Source organism: Tachysurus vachellii, chromosome 5 (genome assembly GCF_030014155.1).
Source record: "Tachysurus vachellii isolate PV-2020 chromosome 5, HZAU_Pvac_v1, whole genome shotgun sequence".
Lineage (NCBI taxonomy): Eukaryota > Metazoa > Chordata > Actinopteri > Siluriformes > Bagridae > Tachysurus > Tachysurus vachellii.
This window is the reverse complement of record NC_083464.1, coordinates 25,606,130-25,632,722: the sequence shown is the minus strand read 5'-3', so window position 1 is coordinate 25,632,722 and position 26,593 is coordinate 25,606,130. Positions and strand designations below refer to the sequence as shown.

Here is a 26,593-nt window from a genome sequence, read left to right as displayed (position 1 = left end):
AAAAAACGGCATGAGGGTACTTGAGGTTACAAAAGACAGGAAGGACGGATGTTGAACAGAGAGCAGGAAACAGACAGACATGGATAGAAAGTGTGGGGCACAGTGTGCAGTAACTACAATTCAATTTCAAAAATTCATGCAGTTTTATAAGCGACAAAACCCCTGCTGTTAAAACGTTTAGCTGAATATCACGTTTACAAGTAATTACTAAAAGCATTTCTTCACATTTTATACAGTGATGGGCTGAAACCTGATGCTAGTTTGATACTGACATCTGATTATAAGCGGACCTGCTCTCAACCATTTGTTGCCATGTTATGTGAAAAGTCTCTTTAAGGCAAACCGTATACACATGAAAAACCTTATATTAGCAGCAGACACGTAAAGTCCTATAGGTGGCTTATTTGGCACAGCACATTCCATGCACATTTAATCAGGTTGAGATCAGGAGAAATTGGAGGCCAAATCTACACCTTAATCTCTTTGTCATGTTCCTCAAATCATTTCTAAACCATCTGTTTCTGTAGATGCTCCGACCCAGTACTCTAGCCATCTTGTCAAAGTGGCTCAGATCCTTACTTTTGCCCATTTTTCCTGCTTCCAACACATTCAAGAATCAACCGTTGCTGCTTAATACTGTATATCCCACCCATGATATATAGGCGCCGTTGTAACAAGATAATCAGTGTTATTCATGTCACCTGTCACATGAGTATCCAGTTAGACATGACATGATAACATCACTTGATGACCACATCAATCTAAGGAATGTATTATACCTTATTATTTATGAGCTATAATTGATAAATTTATGATCTGTAAATTTCTAGAAATTATGTCTTCAGAATATGGGAGGAATCATGGACCCTAGGGCTTTGAGGCAGCAACTAACCACCTACTATATATTATTTAATGATTTTAGTTTAGCTAACTTGTCCTGAGGCTGTTTTATGCTGAGAAAGCTCTTAGAAGTCATCGCTTTGCCTTACGCCCGTCAACATCTTTGACTAAAGTGGCTTGACGAGATAGAGAGAGAAAGATGGAAGGAGGGAGAGCTTGGCGGGTTAAATCGAAAGGCAAGGGTGGCTTTGATGCAGGTCATGTGGAATATTCAGCAGTGCAGGACTGGAAAGCAAGGAGAGGAAGCAAAAGATGGACGGTGAAGTTTTATACAAGAGAGCGATCACTTTGACTTTTCAAATGATGGCTCTTCTTAAGTAACTGTCTCTTTTCTTAACTCTCTTCTTAAATCTTGCCCTGTTATGGAAAGCATTGAAGCAGTGGAAGATCTCACTGTTTGGCCCCTCCCCCTTTTTCAATTTTTGTACCATTCTGCCTTCTCTGCCGCCGAGATTTCCTCCTTTACTTTGGTTCTTCTCAGTGCTCCCCCTTATTCAGTGCTGGAGATCACCATGAAAGACGTTAAGCTCGACTGAGCAGGTCTGCCCACCTTCAGCGTTTAGAAAACAAAATTTTCTTTCTCTTCATATCTTAACACTTCCTCTTTTGTAACCCCTTTTTTTTCCCTCTCATAATAATTGCTCCATTGAAGACTGCTGAATTCTGAGGGCATCTTTCACCTTCTTGTATTCACCACATGTATTCATGACCCCCTTGTTTCAGTTCTAAACTGCAGTGTCTCTTTCTTTCATCACTCAAATCCTCCACCCAAGATTCATTCCATTGCTCCCCTCTTTTTCACCCCCACCCCCTTTATTCTTTTCCTGACTTGAGACCTTAACATTACATGTCCACTTGCATTCCCTGAGCACCGTGTTTAGCCAATCAACCAGACTAGAGATGTTAAAAAAACAACAACAAAAAAACAGATCTTTTTTGATTTGCCATAATCAAATCCAAGATAATGTCAAAGAAACTCTACAACAGCAGAGCAGAGGGAGGCTGTGTAATGTGGACACATGGTGTAACACAGAAAGCTGACTGTTGGCTGCCATCGAGGATCCAAGCGTTGCCTCTACCTTTTGCAGTGCGCTATGCTCCATTGGCACTGATTGTGTGTATTGAATCAGAATTGAAGACTGGCAAGGAATATTCTCAGATTGACCTCTTTAATGCCCAAGAAATTAAAGTGATCCAAGAAAAACTATTTTTACAAAAAAAGTCATTTCTTCTGCTCATATTCTGTAGCTCGCAATATATCTGTAGCCCAACGGTGGTGTCCACTCTAAGCAAACCTTTTGAACTTGCTGGTGTGAATATATTCGGCTGTACCGAATCACATACTCTTGCAATCGATGGCATGTTAAAATAGTAGGTATTGAATGCTGTAGATATTGATCGCATACTGTTTGGGATTTATACATTGATTTTCTGTGATATTGCACCTACCTTTTTATTGATTTTTCTTTCTTTTTTTTCTATTTTTTTGCACTGACCTCTAAACCCTGCAAATTTTCATAGATGTTTCTTACACTGCAAATGTTTTCCTGACCTCCTCGTTGTAAATTTGCGCCCAGGAACACTTTCTGCAATCACGTTATTTGAAGTTTTTTAATAAAATGAAATTATTATTGTAAAAAGATTAAACAGGTATCTGTTTTTAAGTCGGTGTGACCTAAAACCTGCACAAAACATGCACCGTTCCACTATAGTGTTCACATTGTCTTTAAAGCAGCTTTACAGAACCATAGAAACAGAATAAAAAGTTTAAAGTTTTAATTTAAGTTACTATTTATCTCTAACATCTATCTTAATGACAAACCTGAGGTGACCGCGGCAAGGAAAATCTCCCTGAGACGATATGAGGAAGAAACCTTGACAAGGGAACCTCATCCTCATTTGGGTGACACTGGACAGTATATAATATACATGTAAGTAATGTCCTTTCTACAACGGTTTGTTGTCGAGTGGAATTGTGCAACCCGAGGAACTAATAGGTCAGTGTAACTTCCGAGTTCACCACAAACTGTACGTAAATTTAGAGCACATAACCAGTTTGTTTGGAAATGTATATTTCTATCTGGTTGCATTTCTTAGCGATATGTCCATACTGAAAATTCTTTAAACAGTTAGTTTTTTCTGTATTCTGTTGTAGAAGAGCAATCATTTCTAACTGTACCACACAGCAAAACCCAGAAAAGGACAGATTCCTTGTCGATTCTGGTCATGATTTCTTCATGTTGTCTCAGGAAGCTTTTCCTTGCCACCATTGCTTCAGGCTTGCTCATTAGGGATCTGTCTACAGCCACTGATCCATAGACTGCTCTATACACACACCCTTTCCCTTCCAGACCCCACTATTCCTCCATTTCTTTTTTACCCAACCATATACCAACACAACCGTTTGTTCTCTTGCCCTCCTACCTCTTCCTATTGTCATTTTACCAAGCTTCCCACAATGTTTATATGTTTTCTTGTGGACAACATAGCATTGTTCCCCAATTATCAGGCCCATTTAGCAATTACGCCCTCGCTTACAGAACAACGAAGGCTCGAGAGCACCGCTTGTTTCGGTAATCACGCAATCCGGCCTGTTTTGTATTCCTCCACTACGCTCGTGGAATTGTTCATGCTTTAATTATTCTCTTTTATAAAGGGATCAAAGGTGCTGGTGCTGCCGCTAGCTCTCCATTTTCATTCTCTCACACACTCACGTTCACACACTTTTTTTAACATTTACTATGAATGTTAATCCATTATTCAAAACATGTAGCTTGCGCTGTAATGGTTCCGTTTTGGCTCCACTACGTTGCTGTGTGTGAGCAGACTTCTTGTGTAGGGTAGAATATTTTTATAGTTTGGTAGTGCATGATGACCATCTCACTTTTTTCTAACAACCGGAGTCGAGACCCAAATGACAAAACATACATTTTTCCAAAATTGAAGCCATGAATTTTGTGATGGTCTCAATGACCTATTGGTGTAGACTGGACTGAGGTTGTAGTGGCATTTGGAACCTGAGGTCTACAGAAATTGAACAGATGGCAGTTATTTAACCTCCATGTTGTAGCACTAGCTAGCTAGGGTTATAAGCTACAATTGTGCAAATCTATCCATTCTCGAGGAACATGGAGCCTATTCCAGGAGACTGAAGGTAATGTAGACCCTAACACACTATGGCCAGTTTTGAGATGCCAGTCAGCCTACAGCACATGTCTTTGCACCGAGACTCAGGAGACTCCCAGTTGCATGGGTAGAACATGCAAACTCCACAATCACAAAACCCCCCCAGGTGGTAAAGTTAACCACTGTGCCCCCCTAGTCAAACACGGTGTCTTGAGGAATTTAATTCCTCTTCGCAGAGGAGTCCTCAATTACATCCTCACTTCTGGAGTGGCTAACCTGAAGGTCTTTTGAAGAGAAAGGTAAAGTATGGCAAAAAAAGAAATGCTGCCAATGACAAACGCTGTAAGCCTTGCCCGATCACTATCTGATCCAACAGACTATTAATTACACACCCATGTTTTCACTCGTTCTTCTTGCACAACATCCAGTCATAAAGACTGGTAAAGGAGATTAGTGACGTTATTGTTTTTTTCCCTCTTGATTCTTTCACTGTCTTGCCCTTGAAAATATTCAGCTTGCACTTTCTCTGAATCATTTTCTGTGCTTTCAGATTTCCCTTTTAAGAAGTTAGTGATGATTTTCTCTATGACTTATTAGTTCTAATTGCATTTATATTGAGCATGCATTACTCCCACGTTGTTCAGATTGGTTATTTCAGCCTGTTTGATTTCTTCTAGTGTGGTGTTTTTTTCAATCCAATATAAAGAAATAACGCGACTGTCAGTTAAAGTTATGTCCGTGTGTCTGCGCTGACCTGTTTTGTGTTGGTGTGGGAATTAGTGCATCTCCTTGTAATGATCTGAATGATCTAATTAATTGGTGGAAGTCTTGTTATGCGCTAATAACGTAGCCTCTTTGCTTCTGTGTCATGAGAAAACTACAGAATAATAAATGAAAACGGTTAGAAATGTATTCTTTCTACCTGAACAGAATTGATCCGATTATAACTGGTTGTTTTTTATCTGATGGTGTGAACCTCAATATGCGGTTTTATATCGTAGGATTGAAAGTGTGAGAGAGGGAAAAAAAAAACCATAAATGAATGGGAGTCCATACTTCTGCTCTAAAGCTTAAACGGCATTGTGACACTATAAATGATAGCACGCAGGTACTGTTATTTTTATTCTAGCTGTAAGATAATTAAGATGTGCTTGTGTGTGTGTGTTAATTGAGACGTGTTGTGCAGCTCGAGGGGCGTCGAATACAGACTGTATCGATCAGCGGGACTTGCCAGCGTCGCATTTGACTGATCCCCGGTCGATGCAGCTCCGTCACGCAGATTGATCGCCAATACTCCGTCATGGTCATCGATCGGGTTGCTGTTAAGTGACACACAGCTTTGGTCACAGTGTGGCGGAAGAACGAGTGCAATAAACCTCTTTCGCTCACTTACTTTCCTCCACATCTCTCTCTCTCGTATATACACACACACACACACACACACACACACACACACACAAACGCACGCGCACACTTTTCATAGGTTAGAAAGCTAAATGAAGACTTTTTTCCAAAGCACTTAATTTCACCTCACTGAATTATGGCTCTTTAACAATAATAACTTCGCCTAAGCTCAGTTTTGCTGCTTCCGTTTTTCGGGGTTTTAGCATTTGCCTAGTTATATTATTACCACATAATTACACGTGGCCCACCCTCCACTCACCTATTTTTAAGTCTGTGTAATCACAGCTGGCTTCACTACTGAGAATGATCTGTAGTTACACAGACGCTTCACTGTAATTTATATTCTGTGTACTTAAAAAGTATATACAGAGCTATTGCTGGACACAATATTCTTACATTTAAATGCGTTTTTCAGCCTAAAATCTCAAGCACCGTATTTCATGCTGAGCAAAAATAACTTCCAGTAAAAAAAAAAAAAAACTCTAAAGACCAGAACTTTTAGATCTTACTGTATGTTTATTTATCTGAATTTTTGTACACTGATTGATGAGGACAGGTGATGGAAAATGATTAATAAGACATTTTGTCTATGAGCTTTTTCTCCACCTTGTGATTAACAGTAAGAAGTTTGTTCGAGTTTGATGTCGCGTTGCTCCTTCCATACTAATTGTATAAATTGTAATTGACTTAAGAAAGGCAACCATCTGAGAATGAATTGCTGAATAAAAGCGAACAAGACAAAATAATTGCTGCTGTATAACAGAAGTGTGTCTTTCCTAGCCGACTCATTTTATGCTTAGGAGGTGTCACTAAATGCAAATCAGAGAGCCAAACGTTTAGTGCTTTACCAGCTGTTGTCATTTATCAGCATCTGAAAATGCGTACAAAGCATATGCTAGTCTTATCCAAATTTTGGTCAGTCTGGTAAATCTTTTTACACATACAACTCTAACTTGTACCTATAGCTGATTTTCATATAAATATTTCGAAAAACTGGGCCATGGTTTTATCTCTCTGTTGGATACCTGCTTTACTCTTCTTGCTGTAACATTCTGTCTTTCGTCTCATGACCCCCAAAAATCCGCCTCTCCCTCGTTTCCTTGCTTCCTTGCTGCTTCTCTGCTCTTTCATTAGCCTTTTTCTGTCTTCTCTGCACCCACCCACTTAATTTGGGATGACCCCCCTGTGTCTTCCTCATTCCTGTCTTTCTTTCACTCTTTTCTCTCCAATGACTTTCCCTTGCTCACTGTGTCTCGCTGTCTCAGACCGTTCCCTCACATCTTCTTAAAGGGTCGCCATGACAGACTCGGACTGGCCTCCTTGCTCTCACAGCCTGTCTTTTCTGCTCGTCTCTGGGCCCCTCTGCATCACTTGCATTCTATGGTACTTGCACACACACACATGCACGTGCACGCACACATACACACTTGTGGTGCAGAAAAGACCAATTAAAATCCATCTTGTCTCCTCGCTGTCTCCCACCAAACTCTCTCTAGGGCGACTAATTAAAGTAGAACCTCCCTCCACCTCTTTAGCCTTCTCTCTTTCTTTCTGTTTCTGTCACTCCTCTCCTCTGCGTCCTCTGTGTCTCGCCTCTCCCCTGTTTTCTAACCCCCTTTTTTCGCTGTTTTTTCCTCTCGTATTTTTTCTTTTCTCTGGACATTAGACCTTCTTTAGAATTTAGATACAACTTTCTTTAGCACCGGTGTACTGAGTGAGTGCTTTAAAGGGAATTTCTCTCTCTCTCTCTCTCTCTCTCTCCCTCTCTCTCTCTCTCTCTCTCTCTCTCCCTCTCTCCCTCTCAGTCTATCTATCTCTCTCTTATTGAAAGTAAACTAGTAAACAGCTCCTTAAAGGCAACAGGATGTAAACAAGAATCAGGATTCTTGCCAAACAACCAAAGGGCTATTATATGCTAATGCTTAGCCTATTAGAGGGGCTTCACTTTAGCTTTGGTGTGTGTGTCTGTGTGCGCACTCAAGAGCGAGTCTCTCTCACTAATTAGCATATAGCTGCCATGAACTTCCAGTGTATTTGGCCCTTAAACATCCCGCTAGTCTCCAAGCCCTGGATTCTCTTTTCACAATCAGAGCAGTCATTACACAAACCTCCTCTAATTTTCTCTGTTTAATTAGTCCACAAACGGTTTCACATCATTGAGCTTGTGCGCCTTCTCTTGGGCCTCCAGCTAAAACCCTCACTGTGATATGTGTGTGCTCTGGGCTCAGCTGCATGGGGAGTCTTGATTAGAATGGCTGGCTGATCGATTGTGGCTGATATTTCACAGAAGGGCAGAAATCCGTGTGCTAACCTACCACATCTCGTGATTTACTGACCAACCAGAAGTCTAGCATGGTTGGCTCGGAGCAAAGCCATCTTTAACACCTATGGTAGCTATGAATCTTTTTTTGTGATAGAAATACACCCACTGATTTATCCGTCTCTCTATTTCCCTCTCTCTCAGGTTAACCAGTGATGACTTCTCAGTCGAGGTAAATCTGAACGATTACCTGGACATCCTGTGCCCTTACTACCCATCCGGCCCTCCTGAGCAGGGACCTCCAGAGACGCTGGCGCTCTATCTGGTAACGGGGCATAAGTTTCAGGGTTGCCGTGAGACCGAAGGGGCCATAAAGAGGTGGGAGTGCAACTCTCCATACTCAGCCTACGGCCCTGTCCGATTCTCGGAGAAGATCCAACGCTTCACACCCTTCTCTCTGGGCTTCGAGTTTCTTCCTGGACACCACTATTACTACAGCTGTGAGTGACCTGTGTGTGAGCGTGTGTGTGAGCATGTGCATATATGTGCACGTGCATGTGTGCATATGAGTGTGAGTAAATTTGCGAATGCAAGTGAGTGTGAATATGTGTGACTGTGTGATTGCAAGTGTGACTGTACGAGTGTGAGACTGACTGTACGAGTGTGAAACTGGCTGTACGAGTGTGAGACTGGCTGTACGAGTGTGAGACTGACTGTACGAGTGTGAGACTGACTGTACGAGTGTGAGACTGGCTGTACGAGTGTGAGACTGGCTGCACGAGGGTGTGTGAGACTGGCTGCACGAGTGTGTGTGAGACTGGCTGCACGAGTGTGTGTGAGACTGGCTGCACGAGTGTGTGTGAGACTGGCTGCACGAGTGTGTGTGAGACTGAGTTTGAGTGCATGTGAGTTTGTGTGCGTGTGTGTGTGAGTGGGAATATTAATTCTATTAAGCTTTTTTAGTAATGTTCAACATATGACATTTGCACAACGAGCATGTGATTGCCTTAAAAATTAATTACATAAACATTACACTTAAAAATGTTGCTGAAACTTTATAGAAATGTTATAAACCACAGAAGCTTTTGTATCAGGATTTTTATTTTCCTAGCTGTTCTCAGAATCTTCTAGAAACTTTAAAGACTTGAGAGCTGGGTTTGTTTCAAAGCCCCGACTGCGACCTAAAAATAATTTCCTGAAAGCATTTAAAGAGCAAACAGATGACTTTGTGGTTTGGTGGTAATTGGGGTTAAGATTAGGATTATGGCTCTAGTTATGGTTCAATTGAGGCTCGTTTAAGTTTGACAGATTTGTTTAAACTAAATTTTGCGTTCACAAAAGCACCATAATTTAAGTATCAGATTTGTGGCGATTTGTTATTCATTTAGATTTTCCGCTCATACGACTAACCAGTGAAAAATACTGCATTACTTTAGCATTGCTCTACTGAAATGTGGTCTGTGGCCTTAAAATGAAGTGATGGCTTTTTTCCTGTCTGCCTTTTTTTTTTTTGTTTTATTTATTTATTTATTTTTTATTTTATAAATACAAACCACTCTGCCTATTTATCTGTCATGGACCAAAACATGGACTGAAGTAAATAGCTTAAAAATAATGGCAAGAAATAATACAGCAAGAGGCATGATGTAGGAGATGAGGAAAGGGAAAAATCGATTGAAGGCTACAAGGTGATGCAGAATGAAGCAGTTGAACAAAAGAGACTACGGGCGAAGCGGTGTCACTGAACAAGCAAAGCCATTGAAGGAGAAGGAGGAGGGAAGATAGCGCCTGTGTGCGGCGCAAAACCCAGGAGCGGGACAACAGAGGCCACGGAAAGGGTGGGGATAAGAAAGGAAGAGACAGACAGAGGCAAAAGTATCTTTGCATAAATTACCGTTGTGTTGCGAGGGACAATGGAGCATTGTTGAAGCGTAAGACAGCACAGAGCCTATTGTATCCTTCAGTCTACACACTTCAGACTGTCTCTATGCCTTTCCTCGTTGTTTACTTAAACTATTGTGTAACCATGTGTCAGTGTAAACGAACCTTTAAACCTACAGCCCACTGAGCAGAAGCAAAAGATGAGCAGATTCTATTCACGTTGTTTGTTTGAGTCTCTTTCTACAGTTCATAACCTTTAATTTAAGATTATTTAGAAAAATGTGTTAAGTTGAAAATAAAGATTAAAAAAAAGTGATTTATAGTGACACTTTACATTAAAACTTTTGACTAGTGCTAGTATGTTTTGTATTTGACAGAGGAAATAAACCAGTAAATAAAATAGAAAAAAAAAATCTATGAAAGTCTATGAAACGTCCTTATTTGATGACATAACTTCAGTGAAGTAATTTGCATAATTGCATGGCGAGTTCCTGCGACATGCCACAACATGATTCGAGCCGCTGCGTGTTTAGAAAACGTGACTTGTTGATCTTCAGGCAGATTATTTTTTTTAAATAAAATCATCTTAAGTATAGGTTTCAGTCTTCTGACATACTTGTCTCATGTCCACATTCAAACACTTTATTCTCCAGCTGAAGCCCCTTGATAAATAGTTTTGAAAACTACAGGTCTTACTGCACTAAAACATGTTCTGTCTTTTTGTCGTGCCTGGATCTCACAACTGTTAGTGAAACTGGTCCATCACAGACATTACAACAATTTAAAATCTGATTATAAACTCAGTCGATTTAAGACAATTTTGTTATGGCATGTAACTATCCAATAACTTGATCAAAGCAGTTGTCTAAATTCTAAAGTAAACACAAACATTGTTTACGTGGAATATTCAGCCAAATCCCAGCATCTTTCAGTGTTTTTTTTTTTTTTCCATCATTCAGCCTGATGCAGCTCTGTGCTTTAAGGCTCGTGGTGGTGGCGTGTGTCAACATCCACACGGAATGGTGCAAGAACTCTGTGCTTGTTCTAGTTATTGCTCCTCGCTAATGGTTTGTGACTATTAGATACAGGCTATTTTTACCAAAAAAAAGTACAAATATTTGCCACAGAAATTCACCACAGTTTTCATTGTTGGAGTGTACATCACCCCCCCACCCCCAACCCCCCAAGTGCTAATGCTAAAAAGGCTCTATATGAGTTACATGGGTCTATTAGTGATCTGCAGAATGCACACCCTGACGGACTGTTTATTATCGCCGGAGATTTCAATCATGCAAATCATGCAAAAAAAATGCTCCCTAAATTCCATCAATATGTGGCCTGAACACCTCCCTCTGCAACTGGATCCTGGACTTCCTGAGTGAGAGACCTCAATCAGTCCAGATTGGGAACAGCATCTCCAGGACCACCACATTGAGCACTGGAGCCCCTCAGGGCTTTGTGCTCAGCCCACTGCTGTTCACCTTGCTGACTCATGAGGTCATCCTTAAAAATATTCTTGTTTGCCGTAACCCGACCAACCCTGTCAATTTAGGACCGACTCAAAATTTTTTATTTTTTTTTGCTTTAAGTTCGACCAACTTGCCGGTTGTAAGTTTGCGTTAAGACCGACCAATTTTTTTTTACTCTTCAAACAACTAATACAAATTCTATTGTTCGAAAATCTATTGCACGAATCGATTGGACAAACCAACACAAGTTTCGAAAACGAAAATAGGAAATTGATTTTAACGCCCTTCTCTCGGTGCACGTCCAGGTTTTTTTTTTTTTGGAATGCGTCACACAGCAACTGCAGCTTCGGACACGCGCATAACAGCAAATAATACTTCTGCACAATGTTTCTCTTTTTACAACAGAAATGTGAATGGTGTGTTCGACCGAAGGCACGGGTTGAAGACCCAGTCAGTGACGTCACGATATGCTAATTTGTTTAAATTCATACCTACGTAATCAACATTACATTGAAACTTGGAAAAAAAAAATATCGACCTGCCTGTGCGAATCACATCGTCAAGTTCACCAATAACACGATCGTGGTGGGTCTCATCAGCAAGAACGACGAGTCGGCATACACAGAGGGCGTGAAATAGCTAACGACCTTCTCTGAATGTTGATAAAACTAAAGAGAGAGTTGTTGACTTCAGGAGATCATCAAGAGCACTAAATTCCTTGTTGTTCACCTGGCGGAGAACTTACCCTGGTCACCCAACACCAGCTCCATCACCAATAAAGCCCAGCAGCGTCTCTACTTCCTACAGAGGCTAAGAAAAGCACATTTCTCTCACCTCATCCTGACTTCATTTTACAGAGGGACCATTGAGAGCATCCTGAGCAGCTGCATCACTTTTCTGATTTGGGAATTGCACCATCTCGGATCGCAAGGCCCTGCAGCGGATAGTGAGGACAACTGAGAAGATCATTGGAGTCTCTTTTACCTCTATCACGGACATTTACACCACATGCTGCATTTGAAAAGCCAACAGCATTTTGGATGAACCCACACACCCCTCACACACACTCTTCACCCTCCTGCCATCTGAAAAAAGTACTGAAGCATTCGGGCCCTCACAACCAGACTGTGTAACAGTTTCTTTCCACAAGCCATCAAACTTCTCAACTGAACAGTTGAGTCTCTCTCACACACAGTGTGTCTCACACTCAGTCTCTCTCTCTCACACACACACACACACACACACACACTCAACTGTATGGACTGCACTTATCTGCACCAAATACACACTCATCCAGTGTACATCCATGTCTACAGAACCACCATAACAGACTGTTTACATGCTGTTTTGCAAACTGTTTTTGCTCCTTGCACGTGCTGTCTTGCACATTTCAGTCAATTGCTGTATTGCGCAACTCACTACAACACCTTATATAACCGCTGCTACTATATTAAGTGTTCATTCCGGTATTTCTAGACACGTACTGTAGAATATACAGTATGTACACTGGTCAGCACTGCTTTTGTGTATCATGTCGTGTTTTTTGTTGTTTGTTTGCAACTTGTCTTTCGTCTTGCACTGTTTGCACCAGGGTGCACAGATGCACTTTATGTGGCTAGGAATTGTGGCTAAGTCCTTAGCTCTGTTTATGTTCTATGTAGCACCATGGTCCTAAAGAAAGGTTGTCTCATTTCACTATGTACTTCCTCAGCTATATATGGGTGCAATGAAATTTTAGCGAAAAAGAAAGGTGACGTTGCACAAACTTTTTCTGTTCCAGTGGAGGTACAGTCATGTACATAAACATGCGCCCGATAATTAGAAACAGAAATTCCAAAGGCCCCTGCAATCGCAGCAAGTCATCAGGATGTACCTTGTTACCCACAATCCTTAGCAGTGACCTCTTCTCCATGTGGCAGTTTTGCTGAGTTTTGCTTAGCTCACTGTTCTTAAAAATACTCTCCATACATCCTCATATTCTTATGTCACATTAATGTGGTGCCCAAGTGTTTTGAAATACACACATACTCTCACTCACACACACACACTCTCTCTCTTTTACACACACACAGATGCACGCTCTCTCTTTCTCTCTCTCTTACACACACGCACAAACTCTATCTCTCTCATTTTCTCTCTCCCACACACACACACTTTATTTCTCTCACACTCTCACAAACATACTATTTCTTCTCTCTCTCTCTCTCTAGCTGGAGTCAAGCACTCTTATTTGTGTCAATGTAAACTCGAAGGCGCAGACTAACTGGATATATGTACAGTTGATAAGAGTTTTTTTAAAAAACCTTTTTTTTTTCCTGGAGATGTAGGAAATGGGTGCGCTTTTTATGAACATTGAATGAATTCACAAGTATGAGCGGTGTGATTTAAATAAAGAGTCAATTCTACTTTCCTAAAAATGTAAAGTAGCATTTAACTTCCTTTACCAAATACACAAATATGACACGTGGTAATCTGTAGTGTCTATACTGTTATATGAATATGTCTTTAAACTATTCTCGCTAATGCAGCATGCAGAGTTTAAGCAGTAGCGACTGTTAGCTCTCCTAGCAACTGGATAATCATGCTAAATAGAGCACACTGTGCCGAAATGACACAAATATTACACGGGTGTCATTAATGTGATTAATTTCCTTGAATTTATATAATATAAATGTGTGTGTGAGATGTCTACACACAAGATTATTTATATTGGTTTCACTAGTTAGTCAATTGATGTCAATTTACTGTTGTTAGTATGTTAAGTTTCTGGTCAATTTATTAGGGACACCTGTTTATTCTTCCAGTTATCTAATCAGCCAATCATGTGGTTGCAGCACAATGCAATATAATCGTATGCATGAGGAGAAATTTCAACTCTGTAATTTTAACCATAGATTTTGGTTCTGGACTCGCTGCTTTGAGTATTTCAGAAACTGCTGATCTCCAGGGACTTTCTCTCACAGCAGTCTCTGGAGTTTACACAGTATGGTGTGAAAAGAAAAAAAAAAAAGCATGGTGTGTGGAGAGTCTGTAGTCTGAAGCATCTTGTTGATTTGAGAGATCAGAGGAGAATGATAAGACTGGACTGAACGGAGTATGTTAGTACTAAGCACTCTGTTCAACCGTGATGAGCAGAAATGCATCTCAGAAAATTCAACACGTTGAGCCTTGAGGGGAATGAGCTACGACAGCAGAAGACCACGTCGTGCCTGTCAAGAACAGGAACAGGAACAGAGATAATCAGGAGCACAGAATCCCCCAATCTGGCCAATTGAAGATTAGGGGAAAAAAAATCACTGTGTCTTCAACTGTTCAGTTTGTTGCTGCAGATTCCTGTTCTGCTGATGTAGTGCCTGATGTTTAATGCATGTTGAGATGCGCTTCAGCTCACCACAGTTGTAAAGAGTGATTACTATATCCTTCCTGCAAGCTCAAACCAATCTGGCCAGTGTCCTCTGACCTCTCTTTTCTACCTGCAAAACTGTCACTCCTTGTTTTTTTTTGTTTAACACACCATTCTGTATGACTTTAGACTTTAATTGTGTGTGTGTATGTGTAAGTGTGTGTATGTGTAAGTGTGTGTATGTGTGTAAATCCCAGAGGGTATTCAGTATCTGAAATACTCAAAGCAGCTTTCTGCTTCCTATATTCCCTGATCTCAGAGATCAGACTTTTTCTTTTTGTCTGCTGTAAACATTAACTGAAGCTCTTGACCTGCATGATTCTGTGCATTGTTTTGCTTTTACTTGAATGGCTGGTTAAATAAGTGCATAAATGTAGTTAACAGTGCATTATCTTTAGTTAATAAATATTATAGTCTCACTTGGTGGAATATTTTGGACTTCACTTTAGAACTAAGCCCAACAGCACTATTGTAAGAACACACAACGGTATGAGGAAGCGAGGCAGGTGCTAATTTCTTCCTAGCCCAGACGTTAGCCTCATACAGTCTATCATCAGTGACGTCATGTCAAGTTATAAATTAAACCGCATGTGTATCAGGGCTCAACCACTTTATTGGCTTGTTTATCAGTAAACACTAGCGGATTTTTGCTGCGTCAAAACAAAAAGCGTGGTGCACCATAGAAATCAGCATTCTATTAATTATACATGTAATGCAGTGGCACTATACGAACGACCAGCATGCAGTAAAAGGTAAACGGTTACACAATTATATTCTAAATGTTAAAAATTAGCTCTTCGGTAGTTTTTAAATGACACCAGCCCCGCGCTTCAGTGGTCTGCAGTGCTCGAGTAAGAGCTTGAGGAAGTCAGGCATTTTAGCTCTATTTTCAGTTAATATGATGCCTCAGGCTCTGCTACGGAGCTCATTAAATTTCAATCGATCATTTTCCTCAGGTCAGAGATTTTGTTTATTCACTCAAAATATTTTTAGGAGAATTTCTACATTTATTTATTTATTTATTAGCATTGAACCTGCACTGTTAACTTTATACTGTAGAGGTCAAACTGTAGTACATTAAGTTTACAATGTGAAGCATTTACACACGGCAGTTTTTTATTTCTTTTGTTTTCCACACACACACAAATTTACAGTGCTTTGCATTGTTTGTGATGCAGAATTCTTTTGTTTGTTTGCTTGCTTTTCATTTGGCTTTCATTGAGATTTTGTTAATCATAAATTAATTTGTATTAAGAAGTGAATCAAATCAAATAATGACCAGATTGTATCATTACAAATCTAGCAAACATGTCAAGAGTAGTGAATAAGGAGCCTTGAACCCCACTGTCTTGTGTGTGTGTGTGTGTGTGTCTTGCTGTTCTTACTATGGCTTCGATAACACCTTATCTGTAATACATTACATTAAGCCACCATTGAGAGTACGTCGCACAGCGCAAGCATAAATGCCACACACGTCCAGGGCGAGGAGTGATGTACATGTGTGATCCGCTAAATTAGGGAGGAAAAAACGATGAATGTGGAAATTTTTTATTTATTTATTTATTTTTTTTCTTTCTTTTCCACACAACCTATGGCAAATCACACATTCCACCACGTACACAAACAAATTTCTTTTAAATTAACTATTCTGCATTTTTGGTTTTGATTTCACCATTAATATAAATGTGGTTTCCTTTTCTTGAACTGGGTGATGCTTTTATTTTCAAAAACAAAAAAATTCTCTATATATTTGAACATGTTATCCATCATATGCTCTATTAATGATTACCATGATTGCATGATGCACACACAAATGTGAAGGACTTCAGTATTAGCTCTAGTCTTGTGTTTCAGCCTTGTGCTAATGGAACAGTCATTTTGTCTCTTTTTTTCTCTCTGTGGGATCAAAGTCTTGGGAGTCATTTTGTCCTTTTTTGTCTTTTTGAGCATTGATTATCGTTTTTCCCTTGATGCTTTCCAAAGCACACATTAACTGTGTTCTTCTTTCTCCTGTCTTCTCTCTCTCTCTCTCTCTCTCTTCAGCCCTGTCTATGGATGATGGACCCCCCCTTCCATGCATGAAGCTCAAAGTCACTGTGTCCAGTAAGTACTCCCCTCGTTTTCTTTCTTTTTTTTTTTTTTTCTTGGGGAAAGAAAAAAAACACCACATTTCTTTCCTCGCACCCGCTCACGCACTCAGGCGACCCTCTTTCTCTGCACGCGATGCCCTCGCCTATCTCCTCCCTCCCTCTCTCTACTCGTTTCATCTTTCTTAATCTTTTGTTGTCCTTCAGCTTTATATTTCCTATCTTGACCAGCATATCTGTACTTTCTACTCAGACAATCAAATGTAACTTTTTTGTTTTTATTTTTATTTTTTTATATTTATTTATTTATTTATTTATTTATTTATTTATTTATTTATATGTACTACGTTGAGTGTTATTTGCACGGATTCAGTTGTATGACCTTCTTTCTTTTTAATATTTTTTATAAATATTTCTTGTCTAGATGTATTTGTGATGCTTTCATATAAAAGTGTCTAGTATTTTAAGTATTTTTTTTATATTCAAAAAAAAAAAAAAAAGTAAATACAACCAAAAAACTGCTTGTACTTTATTATTTTAGACAATTTATGAGTCTAATAATGTTTTGCTTGCGCTCTTACATTTTGCACCGAGAACAGAACACTTTTCATTAACACATTTTTAAAATTTGCCCTATTTGCCCTTTATGCATTAGCACAAGATTGTGTATCTGTGGGTTTGTATGTGTATGTGTGTGTATGTGTGTGTGTGTGTCCTGGCTCTTAGCCCCCTGCAGTAATGTTATTCTTCCGCCTGGCTGAGCTGACGAGATCGAGCAGTGGGAAATGCTGCCCAGTTAGAGTAGAAATGGCAGCCCAGTCCGTGAACCGTCCGCTCCAATTGCACCTCTCACAATACGCACACACACACACACGCACATTATACAGTGGGCTGTCGAGCCCAATTCAGCATCTTGCGTTCCGCTGAAATCCCAAATCAGCCACTTGGATTCGTCTCAGCCTTTTTTACAATTAACACCATAAGTATTAAATCTGCACGCTGATAATTTACTGCAGGTTTATTTTGCATGAAATATGCAGTGACACTCGAAAATGTGTTTTCTAGCTTTCCGTTCTGGTCTCTCAAAGTCTCTCCGGTTTGAACCGAACTCCAGTCTCGGCCTCGAGATGCTGTTTTTGATTTGTTGAATTGATCAAGACGCGTGTTGTGAAGTGTGTTGTGTTGTGGTGTGTAACACAGCCAGGTTGTGTGTTGGCTGAGGCTATCAGATCATCCAGGCATTCGATAAGGTGTGTTTCAGGATGTTTTTCATTGGTTCTGTATTCATCCGTATTTGATTGACGCTCGCTTTGTGGTCCTAGAGAGGCTGCTCGAACAAGCGAGTGAGCAGCACTGTGTGTTTCTTCTCTTTGTCCGTTTCTCTTTTCCCATGCACTTACTGTTTTTTTTTTAACTCCTTCTCTCACACTCTTTCTGTTCTCCGACCGAAACTAATCCAGACTAAACTGTAGCATCCCCTCCTCACCAGCCCTCCTTCTCCCCCCCTTTTATCTCTCTTCTCTAGTCTTCTGTCATTCCTGGAGTGTCACTAATCTCCCCGGCTCTCTGTGGTTCGATTTCTCCTCCCTCCCCATCCTCATTTTTTATGATCTGTCGCTAGCAGAGCAAAACTAATCTGTACTCCATCCACTAGACTCTCGCTCCATCCCTTTTCTCCTGTCCGTCCGTCCGTCCAGCTCACGCTATCCACCATTCCTTCATCCTGCGCTCCTGCACTCCTTCCTCTTTGCATATTCACACCAGTTAAGCCTCAAAACTTTTCTTTCAAAAAAGGCATTTTGAACACTACTTTCTTTCCTCATAGTCACCCAGAAGGCTTAGCGTTTTCAACATTTTCCGTTGCCACCTTTCTCTGTTTCTCTCTCTCTCTCTCTTGCTCTCTGAACCTCTCAACCTCTCCAATTTGCATCTGTGGATGTGGGGTGAGAATAAAGGGTTGGTGTACAAGGCAAGGCTTTGCGCAGCAGGATTTTGTCCCCCCTGGTAGCACTTGGTTCTAAGTTCTGTATCTTCCTGTAGCAAGCTTTTATCTGACAGGACGCGACCAGCCGAAGGTTACTGTCAAGTCAGAAACCTCGGTGCAGCACCCAGAGCCAGATTCATGGCTCGTTCAGCTCCGTGAGGACCAATGAGGTGTAATTAGGAAGGCTTTATTTATTTATTTTTTTCAGAAAAACACTGCTTTTCCTGGGTAGGTCGTCAACACCATAATGACTCGGCTCGAGGGAAACCAAAGGACAGAGTAGACATTAGCGATACCTGAAGGAATAGCTCGACCAAGTCAGTGTCTTGAGCTCCTCAACAGTCTGTGGCATTAGATCTCTCTTTCTCATGACTGACTAAGATACAAAATTAAAATGGTGCTGGGTAAAATCTGAGGAGAATTCCAGGCTCATTAATAACATGGCTGAACATGTGTCACAGTGAAAAAGCTCCCCCCAAAGTCAGTTCCCGAAAAGCAGCAGGCTCATGTTGGAAATCGGTGCAAGCGGTATTCGTTTTTTTTTTCTCTCTTAGCCTCAAAGTTTCGTGATTTTATTTTATTTTTTTACATTTTTTGTATATTTTTTTGTTATTTTTTTTGGAAGTTCATACTCGAGAGTAGTCGGGAATGGTTCGAAGCACATTTTAAAAAATGCGAGCTGTCCAAAGTGCCAACATGGTGTAGTGTTACCCAGAAAAACATCCCCTTTTCTACTGAGGGTAACTTGTCAAAACATTAATTCCACTGTTGTTTTTTTTTTTCTGTCCTCTTACTTATTTATTCTCTTTCCCCCCTCCTTACACTCCACTCTCTCCCTGCTGTGAGGAACCATTACAGTCATTTCGACTTTCTCTCTAATTGATCCCTCTCTTTTCTTTCCTTTCATGCGCTTTCTTGTTCCTGCTGTGAGCACGCCATTTCCTGTTCCAGCTCCTCTCTCTCTCTCTCTCTCTCTCTCTCTCTCTTTCGCTCTTTTTCTGTGTGTGTGTGTAGATACCTTGATCTCCTCCTTTATCCATCTCTCTTGCCTTTCCATTCTCATTCCTCCCACTGTGCTAGGTATATTTTCCTAAATGTGCAATTTGCTCTGACAAATAAACTAGCTAAATTCATCTATTAACTTAATTTTTTTTTCTGTTAATCGCATTAGTGTTTGTTTGGGTTTTTTTTTTTTTTTTTTAGTTTTTTGGGGTTCTCTTTTTTTCATCTCTATAAATTCAGTCTAAAATGGTGGAAGTAGAATGGAAAAGGTGAGATTTTCTTTCTTTCTTTCTTTCTTTCTTTCTTTCTTTCTTTCTTTCTTTCTTTCTTTTTTTCTTTCTTTCTTTCTCTCTTTCTTTCTTTCTTTCTTTCTTTCTTGCTTTCTTTCTTTCTTTCTTTTATTTTTTTCTTTTCCTTCCAGCCTCCTTCTTGACTTCTCCGGCTTTTCTCTCCTCGCTGTTGTGCTTACGTGCTGCTGCAGTGGTGTTTGACGCAAGTTAGCAGGGAGCAGCCATTTTAGAAAAAGAGGCGTAAACAACCTGCCATTTTGACGTCCGTAAACAAGTACAGCCAGTTCCAGTGCAAAGCCGAACACACGTTTTCTTTTTCTTTGTTAAAGAAAAAGCTTATTTGTTTTATTTTCCTCAAGAAGCAAGTCTTATAAATACCAGTCTGTTCTGTCTACATTTTATCACAATGTAATGCAAAACTACTTCAATTCCTATTATAAAATATTCTGTCAAAATTGTCAAAACATAAATAAGTAACGAGTGGCAGAATGATATATTTCGATGTTTTGAGCTTTACGGCACAATATGCTGTAACTATTAGCAAAACCTTGAAAAGCTGAAAAGTTTCCTGACCATTTGATGAAGTTTGTTGAGAGAATTTCAATACAGTCTGTATAAGCTGAGAGCTTTACTGAAATGCCTCTGCTTTTTTTTTTCTTTTGCTTTTTTCAGGTTAATACAAACCTTTTCATTACAAATGATTTCCTTAGCAAGGATCTGAATGAAAGGAAGAATCTTAGAAATGTCTACAGGAATTTCAGATTTCTTGCTATTTGTTTGCGTCCCATTATTTCACTTTAATGAGCATGCGCATTCAAGCCGACAGACCGCACAAGATTGTGTAAAACCCGATGATCCGTGTTCGATCAGATCCACCCGCATGTCGTCTGGACACGCTTTAATGGTCGGGATGAAACTCTGACGGAAAAGAAATTAACATGATCACAAATTTGATTACGTTTGAATTGTTCTTTAGATTAAATTGTGCATTAAATTTAGATTAAATCTTGTCTCTGTAGGTCACTGTTTAAATGTAAGCAGATTTGTGATAGTGACCTTGTTAACTCTGAGTCTCTGACTGATTTTATTTACTTTTTGGTTTTGGTTTTCAATTTTTTTTTAATTGAAAACTCCACTTTTGAAATAAAATCAAATTGTAGTATGAGTAAGATTTTTTTTTACCTTATAATTATGCTTATTTTTTTATTTTTGTATTTTTTTAATTTATTTTATTTGTTTAGTTTTTTAATTTTTTTTTTTTTTTTAGAAAATTGTATCAACATGTTAAAACATTCTGCAGTTTAAAGATTCAGTATGAAATGTAACCAGCATTACAAGTCGGTTCTGGTGAGTTGTCAAAAAGTGTGATTTATCACCACACTGATATTACTATGTGTCATCATCTTGTCCAGCTCTTATATGTAGCTCTTTAAACCGTTTGTTCTCTTCGCCAACATGCAGAACATGATGTGTGTAACGATGTTTATATGATTCAATTATTTCTCTTTTTCAGTTTGGGATATTTAGGGAAAAGTTGCGATTCCATTGTATTGATTTCTTACATTAATGTTGATATAGACGTATATCATATATAGACGTATGTTTTTGTCGTCACTTCCGTTGTGTTGGTTTTGATCAATTGAAACTCTTATTGCTCGTTCTGCTTCTTGCTTTTGTGCTGCTTTAAACATGAAAGAACAAACGTTTCTTCTAACAGAATTTGCAGTTCTTCTATTCTGAATTTATCATTTGAATGATTGAGAAAAACGTAAAGAGGTCTTTATGTGAACGCAGAGAAACAGAAGTTCACTTCAAGAAAGCCAAAGAAATGACAAAAACTAGAAATTCTCACTCCTCCACATTTACTCACTCACTCTTTCTCTCACTTATTCTCGTACTCTTGCTCACTTACTCACATGCTTTCTCTCTCTCTCTCTCTCTCTCTCTCTCTCTCTCTCTCTCTGAGTGTGTCAGGGTGATTTTTATCAGCTTGTCAAAGACAACTATAAATACTACAATTTAAAAATCAATATACAAACATTGAAATCTCTTGCTTTCTTGTTATTGAGCTCCCAAAATACTGCACATATATATCACTCAAATAAAACTGGAATAGTTTGACAGTTTAGGTGCATTTCTTTTCTGCAGTCAGTTACTCAGTGAGTCATTCAGTCACTCACTGAGTCATTCATTGTCACTCAGTCAGTGGGTTATGTTTCTCAGTCAGTGGGTCAGTCACTCACTCACTAAGTCATTCAGTCAGTCACTCACTGAGTCAGTCAGTCACTCACTAAGTCATTCAGTCAGTTACTCACTAAGTCATTCAGTCACTCACTCACTAAGTCAGTCAGTCAGTCACTCACTGAGTCAGTCAGTCACTCACTAAGTCATTCAGTCAGTCACTCACTGAGTCAGTCAGTCACTCACTAAGTCATTCAGTCAGTCACTCACTCACTGAGTCAGTCAGTCACTCACTAAGTCATTCAGTCAGTCACTCACTAAGTCATTCAGTCAGTCACTCACTAAGTCATTCAGTCAGTCACTCACTAAGTCATTCAGTCAGTCACTCACTAAGTCATTCAGTCAGTCACTCACTGAGTCAGTCAGTCAGTCACTCACTGAGTCAGTCAGTCAGTCACTCACTGAGTCAGTCAGTCAGTCACTCACTCACTAAGTCATTCAGTCAGTCACTCACTGAGTCAGTCAGTCACTAAGTCATTCAGTCAGTCACTCACTCACTGAGTCAGTCACTCACTAAGTCATTCAGTCAGTCACTCACTGAGTCAGTCAGTCACTCACTAAGTCAGTCAGTCACTCACTAAGTCATTCAGTCAGTCACTCACTAAGTCATTCAGTCAGTCACTCACTAAGTCATTCAGTCAGTCACTCACTAAGTCATTCAGTCACTCACTCACGAAGTCAGTCATTCAGTCAGTCACTCACTGAGTTAGTCAGTCACTCACTAAGTCATTCAGTCAGTCACTCACTAAGTCATTCAGTCAGTCACTCACTGAGTCAGTCAGTCACTCACTAAGTCATTCAGTCAGTCACTCACTCACTGAGTCAGTCACTCACTCACTAAGTCATTCAGTCACTCACTCACTAAGTCATTCAGTCAGTCACTCACTAAGTCATTCAGTCAGTCACTCACTAAGTCATTCAGTCAGTCACTCACTAAGTCATTCAGTCAGTCACTCACTAAGTCATTCAGTCAGTCACTCACTAAGTCATTCAGTCAGTCACTCACTGAGTCAGTCAGTCAGTCACTCACTGAGTCAGTCAGTCAGTCACTCACTCACTAAGTCATTCAGTCAGTCACTCACTGAGTCAGTCAGTCACTAAGTCATTCAGTCAGTCACTCACTCACTGAGTCAGTCACTCACTAAGTCATTCAGTCAGTCACTCACTGAGTCAGTCAATCACTCACTGAGTCAGTCAGTCACTCACTAAGTCAGTCAGTCACTCACTAAGTCATTCAGTCAGTCACTCACTAAGTCATTCAGTCAGTCACTCACTAAGTCATTCAGTCAGTCACTCACTAAGTCATTCAGTCACTCACTCACGAAGTCAGTCAGTCAGTCAGTCACTCACTGAGTTAGTCAGTCACTCACCAAGTCATTCAGTCAGTCACTCACTCACTGAGTCATTCAGTCAGTCAGTTACTCAGTGAGTCATTCTGTCACCCACTCAGTCAGCGGGTTATGCAGTCAGTCACTCAGTGAGTCAATGAGTCAGTCAGTGGGTTATGCAGTCCGTCAGTCACTCAGATATTTGCTTAGTCATTCAGTCACTCAGTAAGTTACTCTGTTGTTAAGTGAGTCAGTTGGTCACTCAGTCAGTCAGAAAACCACATGCTATGAGGATAACATTTGGACTCTTTTTTTTGTCTATCCAAATCATCTCTCCTTCCATCCTTTCATTCATCCCTCCATCACCAACTGTTATTACCCTCTGAGTTTTCCTCACAAATCTTCTCGCCTTCTCACTCGATCTTCGTTTCAGAGGCTTTTCTCTCTTCCAGGTCTCTCCCTGGTCCTCCAGTATGCTTAATCTTCTCCCATCTCTTTCTTGCTTTCCTGCCATCTTTTTCGGGATGCGACCTTTAAAAGAAGCGGGGATGTATTTTGGGGTTGCACAGCCGTTCGTAATTTTTCATGACATTTCTGTGTGAGTAATGGCAAATCTTTCTCCATGTGCATTTTTTTCCTGCTCCTCTTTTTTTTTTTTTTTTTTCTTGTCTTCATGGATGATCTACGGGGTTTTTACCCCAAAATACTGGAAATGCTTACACTTTTTTCTCTCTCTAACTCTCCCTCTTTTTCTTCATGTTTTTCAGCTACAACGACTGGGAAAAAGGAACAAGGACAAGGTAAGGTGCCGATTACAGTCGTTGATTTGACAGAAGTGACAATATTGCGATTATTTGATAAGGCTTTGGAGATATTGGGAATGATTTAAGTTACCTCTCATCCTCTACTGATTAATAAATGAGTAAAAAAAAATACATGTAATATCTTTTCGCAGGAACTCCAGCTCCTCACAGTTTTGCCCAATCAAGAAGAACTAGTGCAGTGTCTGTCCTCGCTCTCACCTCCTTTTCTCTTTTTTGTTTTTTATGATAATTGGAAGATTCGACCCAGCTAATAGCTATGACATGCCAACAGGTCATGTGGGATCATTCCCCTGTCTGTATCTAAGCACACACACGTTCACACACTCATTCAGCTCACTTGCCTTGCTGTCATGTATTCGGAGTGGCACTAATCTCTCTCCCTCCATTTCCTCTCTCTCTCTCTCTCTCTCTCTTGCTGTCCACTCTGTGCCGCTTCATTCTACAAGCGACTGGCACTAATCTACCTTCAAAGACCTCTTCCTGCTGCTCTTCTTTTGCGTAATCCTTTCTTCATTTAAAAAAAAAAAACACACACACACAGCTGCCACCGCATCCCTCCCTCCCTCTTCTTTTTCCCCTCCAACCGCAGATTTTCTCTTACTGTACACTACTACTGAACTGAGCCAAAGTGGAGAAGACGAGGAGAGCGGTGGACGTCCCTGTAGCACCTGTGCTGCTAAGAAAAAGTGCAGGGACACGGCGCAAGCAGTAAAGCTCTCAGCTCATTCATCAGCTCTCAGGATCACAGGAGAAGACTTTATTTCACCTGCTTTCCACCACGGACGAACTGGAGCCAAAGCAAAACACTCTTACACTCAAACATTTAACACATTAAACACCAGAAAAATCTGAGAAACAGACGTGTGCCGTTTTCATTTAGAACACACACGGGAGGAAACGAAGCTCGATCCAAGCTTTAGACACTCATTTGACTAACAGGAAGACGATTTACAGCTTCCTGTCCAGGCTTAGCCGGAAATGATGACCGACCGCGGCGCGTTGTTCTCGTCTCAGCAACGGTGTACTTGATTGGACGGTTTATTTCACAGCATCACTAACGTCAGGAAACGATTGGTCCGTTCACGTCACCGCTCCTTTCGCGAGATGAAGATGATTGGACAGTTTCCTGAGCATGTAATTCAAATGATTACATTTAGTTTGTTATTATTTTTTTTTATTTCATTTTGTTTTGTTCTATCTTCATTCAAAGAATTGTGTACTGGCACCAATTCATTTACTATACAGATATCAAATCCGTTGGGTTTTTTTCTTTACATTTTGTATGGGAGAATGTTGAATATTTTCAGGGTGTTTTTTTTATTTTTTTATTTTTATTATTCATTACAAAGTGAAGTCCGAACATTTTGTATGCTCAGATTCTGCAGAAATAATACAAGACCTGCAGTGATTTTTTTTTGTATTGGAAATATTACTTTTATTGAAAAGTAACAAATTCTATTTAAATTCACTTTAAAAATGTTTCTGTTTGAAAATTCTAAATCTTATGAAATTATACAAACTAAATATGTTTGGTCTTCTTTTTTTTTTTACTCATTGTATGAAATGCAATTGAAGCGAAGGTGCCAGTGCAAAAAAAATAAAAAATCAAATCAATTCTGATTTGTGAATTGAATTGTGTAAAACAGTTTACACAGAAAATAACGTGTGCTGGATTCCGCATAATTTAGGGACTTTGTCTCTTTTTGTTCCTCTGTATAATTTGTGTTGTTTTTCACATTTTAGTGAAGAGTTTGGTGTCTTCTGTGAAGAATTACAGGTTTAACCCTTTTTTTTTGTACTGTGAAATAAATGTTGCTGAGTAAATCTGTGTTGAAAGCTTCAAGTGGAAATCATTTAATAAAAATACATCTTTAACTCCTCGCTCGGTTATTCAAACAGCAACAGGTAAGAAGGAACACCATCATATATTACATTACATTGTTTTACTATTAAAAGGGAAGAATAATAATAATAATAATACTATTAAGTACAATAATGTATCAATTCTGTTGATGTCCTTAATTACATTTTTTCCTCTTTTTTTTTTTTTTTTTTTTTTTGCCTTTATTTCCAGTCGCTAAAATTAGGCCCGTGTATCCGAGGAGCAGTAGAGACAAACATGCTCGTTCAGTGAAATTTTCATTTAGAGCACACTTGAGAGAAGGAGAAACTGCATCAAAGCTTCCACAGACTAAACACTTATTAAACCAACAGGAAGACGACGTCCTGCTTCCTGTTCAGGCTCAGCCGAGAATGATCATTATGTAAGAATAAACACCTTTAAAATAAAACAGAAATAATTGCACATGCAAAAGTTTTATTCCTACTGCAGAATGATTGACCAGGTTTTCTTGGATTAAAGCTACAGTAAGTAGCTTGTCCTGTTGTTATTTG

The 26,593-nt window shown here is 39.7% G+C and overlaps 1 protein-coding gene across 1 annotated transcript in view; it reads left to right on the top strand.

The window, feature by feature from the left end:
* si:dkey-246i14.3 (ephrin A4) overlaps nt 1–26,023 on the top strand; it is a 40,806-nt gene extending 14,783 nt beyond the window's left edge. Inside the window, exons 2-5 of the mRNA XM_060870785.1 lie at nt 7,895–8,190; nt 16,487–16,546; nt 24,143–24,175; nt 24,331–26,023. Of these exons, the coding sequence (XP_060726768.1) occupies nt 7,895–8,190; nt 16,487–16,546; nt 24,143–24,175; nt 24,331–24,425 (484 nt within the window). The 3' untranslated portion in view covers nt 24,426–26,023. The remainder of the gene's footprint in view (nt 1–7,894; nt 8,191–16,486; nt 16,547–24,142; nt 24,176–24,330) is intronic.
* Nucleotides 26,024–26,593: the final 570 nt, after the last annotated feature.